The sequence below is a fragment of the Lynx rufus genome, unplaced genomic scaffold, assembly GCF_022079265.1.
Source record: "Lynx rufus isolate CCGP_SWC_20201006 ecotype Redwood Valley unplaced genomic scaffold, mLynRuf1.p SCAF_8, whole genome shotgun sequence".
In the NCBI taxonomy this organism is placed as follows: Eukaryota; Metazoa; Chordata; class Mammalia; order Carnivora; family Felidae; genus Lynx; species Lynx rufus.
Window position 1 is genome coordinate 132,906,962 of NW_025814896.1, and position 6,758 is coordinate 132,913,719.

At 58.6% G+C, this 6,758-nt stretch overlaps 1 protein-coding gene across 1 annotated transcript; it reads right to left on the reverse strand.

Annotated features, from left to right (window-relative positions):
• Positions 1-419: 419 nt before the first annotated feature.
• On the reverse strand, positions 420-1,910 carry KCNF1 (potassium voltage-gated channel modifier subfamily F member 1). The gene has a single exon (XM_047067788.1). The coding sequence runs from the start codon at positions 1,902-1,904 to the stop codon at positions 420-422; it is 1,485 nt and encodes a 494-aa protein (XP_046923744.1). The 5' UTR covers positions 1,905-1,910.
• Positions 1,911-6,758: the final 4,848 nt, after the last annotated feature.

The following is a 6,758-nucleotide window of genomic DNA, read 5'->3' on the forward strand; positions in this document are numbered from 1 at the left end:
CCTGGCCTGGCACCAGAGTGTGCCTAAGGCACGTCTGAGGGGTGGGGGGACCTCCAGCCTGTGACAGAACCTACGACACAGGTGGGTGCGCAGAGCAGGAGGCTTTATTGAAGGAGATACAGAACCGGGCGAGGGCTCCTGCCGTCGGCCAGACCGTGCCCTCCGTCACCCCACACTGCCCGTGACTCCTAGACACCCCCGCTCTCCCCCACCGCCCCCCACCCCCGGCTCCTGACAGCCGACAACAGAAAGGGGTCTTACCCAGCCTCACCAGGGGTGCCCGAGAGGGCCTCCAGGGTTCTGTTCAGGAGATCGTGGAGGGGACAAAGGACAGCCCCTCCCAGGAAGTCACTGATAGGCCCGCCACACCTGCCCCTCCGTCCGCTGGCCCAAGTCCGTCTGTGCCCGGAAGACCCTCGTCACTTGCAGCTCTGGAGCCGGGTCCTGTGGTGCTTCTCCTCGGTCAGGAGGGGGATGAAGGTGTCGCTGTGGGAGATCTTCAGCCGGCTGCCCCAGCTCGGCCCCTCCTCCCCGGCGGGGTCCGGCAGGAGGCTGTCCAGGTCGCTGCGGGAGCACCCCGCTTTGCCCTCAGCCGCGCCGCTGGAGTTGAGTTCCATCAGCTCGAGCTCGTGCTTGGCCGCTGTCTCCAGGACCCGCTGCTTGTTGTAGTACCTGACGAAGTTGTTGATGATGGGGTGGATGGGCAGGGCGATGGCGATGACCCCGCACAAGAAGCTGATGGCCGCGTTGAGCTTGCCCAGGGTGGTCTTGGGGTAGATGTCCCCGTAGCCAACGGTGGTCATGGTGATGATGGCCCACCAGAAGGACTGGGGGATGCTCTTAAACAGGGTCTCGGGGTGGCTCTGCTCCATGGTGTAGCCCAGGGCCGAGAAGACAAAGATGCCCACGGCCAGGTACATGAGCAGCAGCCCTAGCTCCTTGAAGCTGCGCTTGAGGGCGTAGGTGAGCGTCTGCAGGCCCGAGGAGTGGCGGGCCAGCTTGAAGATGCGGGCGATGCGCATGATGCGCAGCGCCTGCACGGCCTGCTGCACGTTGGTCAGCTCCATCATGCGGGCGCCCAGGTGCGTGAGCGTGAGGCTCACGTAGAAGGGCAGGATGGCCAGCACGTCCACGATGTTCATGAAGGACAGGGCGAAGTGCAGCTTGTTGGGCGACGAGAAGAGGCGCAGCAGGTACTCCAGCGTGAACCAGCCGATGCACGCCGTCTCCACGTTCTCCAGCGTCGGGTGCTCCACGCGGTTGCCGTCGGCGTCCAGGACCTGCAGCTCGGGGATGGTGCCCACGCACATGACCACCGACGAGACGAGGATGAGCAGGAAGGACAGCACGGCCACCACCCGCGCCGGGCACGACGACTCGGGCTTCTCCAGGAACTTCCAGACACACTTCTGGCAGCGCCCCCAGCGGCCCTCGGCCGAGTCGACGCCCAGGTCGTCCAGGATGAGCTGCACGCGGCGCGCGATCTCCTCCAGCTCCTCGCGCTTCTCGCTCAGGTGGCTCTTGCAGCAGTCGTCCAGGAACTTGAGGTCCACCTTCCAGAAGTCCATCTCGTTCTTGAAGCAGATGGGGCAGATGCCCTTCTTCATGTGCACCTCCCCGAAATAGTACACCTCGATGACACACTTGAAGGCGTCCGGGTCCCTGTCGAAGTAGAACTCGCGCTTCCCGGGGTCGTAGTCGTCGCACAGGGAGAAGATGGTGTCGTAGCCCCCCGCCAGGCAGCCGATGAGCTCCGCCAGCCGGGTCTCGGGGTACTGGCTGAGGAGGTCTCCGTACAGCACCTGCCGCACGCCCCCCACGTTGACCACGATCTCGATGTCGTCGCCGGCCCGGGAGCCCTGGCTGCCCGGCTCCGGGAGGCTGCGCTCCGCGGCCGCGTCCATCCTCCCGGCGGGCGCCCGCTCCGCCTCGGCTCCGCGCCCCGCCGCCGCCGGTCCCGCAGGTGCCACCCGCGCGCCGCCCTCGGGGAAGCCCGCCCGGCGCCCGGCGCCCGGCTGCCTGGAAGGGCGGTCACAGCGGGCAGCAGGCGGCAGCGGCGCGCCGCGGGGGAGGCATGCACCCGGCGGCGGCGGGGCTCCGGGCGGGCATCGGGGCGCCGGGGCGCGCGTGGAGGGGGTGGGGGTGGCTCTGGCGGCCGCCGGCCTCGCCCTGGGCACTCACCCGGCTCCCGGGCGGCGCGACCCGCCGCCCCCGGCTCGGCCTCCCTGCAGGACTAGGGTCCCCCCGCGGGCGGCCGTCCTCCTCCTCCTCCTCCTCCTCCTCCTCCGGCGGCGGGCTGCTCCCCGAGCCGCGCGGGTCCCCGCGAGCGCCTCGCGCGCGGGACGAGTCCCGGAGCTGCCGGACCCACGCAGTCCGCCCAGGCGTGCGGAGAGCGAACTTGGGCTCGCTTTGCCCGAGCCGGTTCCAAGCACAATAGGGATTCCAGCCTGACGTCAAGAGCCTTTCAGACTGTACCCTCTTCTGGTGAAATTCCGCAAGGCACGCGCGGCAGCGGCGGGGAGCGGCTTCACCCTCGGGCAACACCGCCCCAGCCGCCCCGGCGCGCGCGCGCGCGCCCGCCCGCCCGCCCCTCCGGGGGACGGTCACCGAGCGGCCCGGAGCCCCGGCTTTTAAAGCGGCCGGCGGCCCAGGCCCCAAAGTTCTGGCCCCGCGGCCGCCTGTTGCTTGGCAGGAATGCGTGCCCGAGAAAGCCCCTTCCGAGGCTGCCCCCGCCCGCGTCCGCGGTCCCTCCCGGTCTCCGACTCCCGCCCGGCCTCCCTGGTCCTTGAAGGTTCCCTACGACCCCCGACGCTGCCCCTCGGGCCGTGGGCGCCACCTTCTCGCCTCCACCTCCACAGAGAACAGCCAGGACATCCAGTCCAGCCCCTGGAGGAGAGAAGGGACCTGGCCAAGGTCACACAGTGAAAAGGCAGTAGAGCCCGGTGTGGCCACTTCTTAATCCAGAAGCTTCCTGCAGTCCTGGCCGATTGATCTACCCAGGGTTAGCAGGTTGAAATCCCGCGGGAGGCCCTAGCTGTCCACCACGTCCTGTTTTTCCGCAGCCCCCCACCCCTGCCCACTACCACTGGTGGCCAGAGCCCTTGCACCCCCGGGGCTCCTGCCTCCCCATTCCCCACTCCGTCTCCGTCTCCGAGGCTTGCCTGCCCTTCCCACACCCTCCGCTGTGTCTCTCTTCGGGGTCGTGGCCACCGCTGTCTTTCAGCCGCTCACATGCCTGAACCCTCGCAATAGCTGGCAGGGAGATCTACACTGAAAATTACTGAACATCATCTGTGACCCAGAGACCGTGTGAAAAAAAATATCCTAGAGGGAGAGGTGACTTAGGCGAGCACAGAGGATTTTTAGGGCAGCAAAACTATCCCGTGTGACAGCATAATGGGGGATACGTGTCTTTACGTATTTGTCAAACCCACAGGATGTACAACCGCGAGAGTGAACACCAGGGTAAAAACTATGGGCTCTGGGTGATAAGGTGCCACTGCAGGTTCATCGATCGTAACGAACGTGCCACCCTGGTGGGGGATACTGATAGGGAAGCTGAGTGGTGCGGAGCAGGGGGTAGGCAGGAAATTTCTGCACGTTCTTCTCAATTTTGCCGTGACTCTAATCTGCTCTGGAAAATAGTCTGTTAGAAATATGATCCGTTGGGGCGCCTGGGTGGCTCAGTCGGTTGAGCGTCCGACGTCGGCTCAGGTCATGATCTCGCGGTCCGTGAGTTCGAGCCCCGCGTCGGGCTCTGTGCTGACGTCTCGGAGCCCGGAGCCTGCTTCGGACCCTGTGTCTCCCTCTCTCTCTGACCGTCCCCCGTTCACGCTCTGTCTCCCTCTGTCTCAAAAATAAATAAACGTTAAAAAAAAATAAAAGAAAGTAAAAAAGAAATATAATCCCTAGACTCATCATCAAGGAAACGGTGATCAAAACCACAACGAGACATCACCTCACACCTGTCAGCACGGCTAAAATCAAAAACACAAGAAACAAGTGTTGGCGAGGATGCGGAGGAAAAGGAAGCCTTAGGCAGTGTTGGTGGGAATGCAAACTGGCGCAGCCACAGCGGAAAACAGTATGGCGTTTCCTCAAAAAAATTAAAAATAGAATTACCCTCTCAGCCAGTAGTTCTGCTACTCGGTACTACCTAGTAAATATTACTAGGCATTTCCCCAAAGGATATGACAACACAAATTTGAAGAGATACACGCACCCCTATGTTTATAGCAGCCGTATTTACAATAGGCTTATTACTCGGAAATTTACTTATTTCCACATTACGGAAGCAGCCCAAGTGCCCGCCAACAGATGAATGGCTAAAGACGTGGTATACATATATACTATGCAATATTACTCAGCCATAAAAAAGAATGAAATCTCGCCATTTGCAACCACGTGGATGGAGCTAGAGAGTAAAATGTTAAGCAAAATGTCAGAGAAAGACAAATACCACATGATTTCACTCATATGTGCAACTTAAGAAACAAAACAAATGAACAAAGGGAAAAAGAGGCAAACCAAAAACCAGACGCTTAGCTATGGAAACAAACGGGGGGTTAGCAGAGGGGAGGAGGGGGGAAGGGTGCGGTCGGTGAAGAGGACTGATGCTCATGCTGAGCACTGAGTAACGTATAGAATTGTTGATTGACTACTCTATACACCTGAAACTAATATAACACTGTGTGTTAACTCTACTGGAATTAAAACTTTTACACACACACACACACACACACACACACACATATGCACACACAATTCTGTAGACTGTGTTTTTTTTACATAGAACTTAAAATGTTTATTTTTGAGAGAAGGCCTGTGTGCACGAGTAGGGGAGGGGCAGAGACAGGGACAGAGGATCTGAAGTGGGCTTCGCGCTGAGAGCAGAGAGCACGTGGCGGGGCTCAAACTCACGAACTGTAAGATCATGACCTGAGCCCAAGTCAGATGCTTAACCGACTGAGCCAGCCAGATGCCCCTAGCCCGGTTTGTTAACCCTTAGTTTCTATCCATTAATGGATTATGAAATCAAGTTCCTAGGTCACTGACGGCACTTTTTTTTTCTTTAATGAGTCAGTATCAAACATTGTATTAGGATACATCACACAAAATACATACCGTTCGGTGCAATTTCTTTTTACAAATTTCTGTCCTTTCCGCTTAAAATCAGCCTTACAACCTGTTACTGCAGAATAAGAAGTTGAGATTCAGAAAGGTTGAGTAATAACGATATTGGCTTTGCGCTTGGCTCGTGTAATTTCCACATGCTTCTCTCTGAGGAAATAAGATGTCAGGTAACCCCCCAAGATCACCCGGCAGGTGGCAAAGCTGGGGGTCTGAACCGCCATCCCCTGCTGTCACAGCCCACAGCCGTCACCCGCCCGTGTTCTGGTCACACAACTGATAACAGTGGAGGTGCGATTTGAACTGAGACCTGCCGGGCACAAAGGCCGATTCTTCTGTCCAGTGTAGTCCAGCACGCTGCTTCCTACCCACGCCCCATATTCATGTTACGGTTCCTACTCACATCACTGGCCTTCTCAGTTGCTCCCTAGTTAACCTACAGAATTACGTTCAAATTGCATCTTAGTGTAAGTTTAATGGGCTTTAAAACACGCATTGATTTATTCAAATATTTATTGAGCTCCAATGGAAAGCGCCCGCGGGCGCGCGCGCGCGCACGCACACACACACACACACACGCGCGCTCCACCCTGGCTATGGGAGCTGGGTTCATACTCCAGTAGAAAATATGTTTTTTGGTAACTAATACCTAGTTTGCAGTGAGAGTGTAGCTGAGAGGTGCCCCCAAGGAGTGGTGCTTCCTGAATTTCCCTACAGGGGGCGCCGAGGGGCGGCCCTGGATATCGTGGCAAGAAGTCGGAAGAGGAAGAGGCTGTGTTTGCTTAGGGCATTCGCTTGGCTTAGGTGTGCATTTGGGGGGTGTGATGGTGATCCCTCAGGCAGGTAGGGCCCCCCCGACTCCAGCCACCCTTCGGTATGGTCTCTAGATCCAAAGTCTCTGGGTTCCAGATACCTTGCCGCTGCGGACTCGGGCGTCTGGAAGAGACTGCATGGAGGTTGAGCCCTGAGGTCTGAGGACCTCCCCAGTTTGCCTGTGCAGGGGTTACATGTCATTTGGAGGCGGGTCCGTACTGATGGGCGAAGCTGGAAACAGACCACATAGAGCCTAGTAGGTTCTGTGAGGAACCTGGACAGTCCATTTTTTAGAGCTCAGGTCACTCACCGCTCAGCAGTGGGTTGATTATGCAATTAATTTATTATTAACCAGCATTTTTTCCTGAGATAGCATAGAAAACGTCAGCGTACATGGGAGAAGCAGATGTAACATACAGCAGAGCAAATGTCAGCAGGCAGCTCACAGCTGAGCAGGCGCCACTGACAGCAGGTGCATGAGAGAGAGACAACTGTAAGTCACAGGTCAAGGCCAGGGAGGTATTTGCAGTCTGAGGGCTGGTAACAAAAGGAGGGCAGGGAGGAGGACCCGTGCTGGAGGTGCTGAGGCCATCCTGAACCTACGAGGAGGGGAGAGGCGAGGCACAGGAACCCTGCCCTATAGGGAGCAGCCCCAGCACCACAGAGAGGGGAGCAGAAGACTGCACCCACTCACCCCTCCAAACCTGCAAGCCCCACGCCCCAGCCTCTTAGCCTCCTTCCCAAAGCCTCGCAAGCCTAGAGCCCTGTCTGCTGACAGGCTGGAGCACAGAAAGTCCTCCCTTCTCACCCCACCA

Excerpts from the sequence above, each read along its gene's own strand:
- KCNF1 (XM_047067788.1), bottom strand. The coding sequence starts at position 1,904 with ATGGACGCGGCCGCGGAGCGCAGCCTCCCGGAGCCGGGCAGCCAGGGC.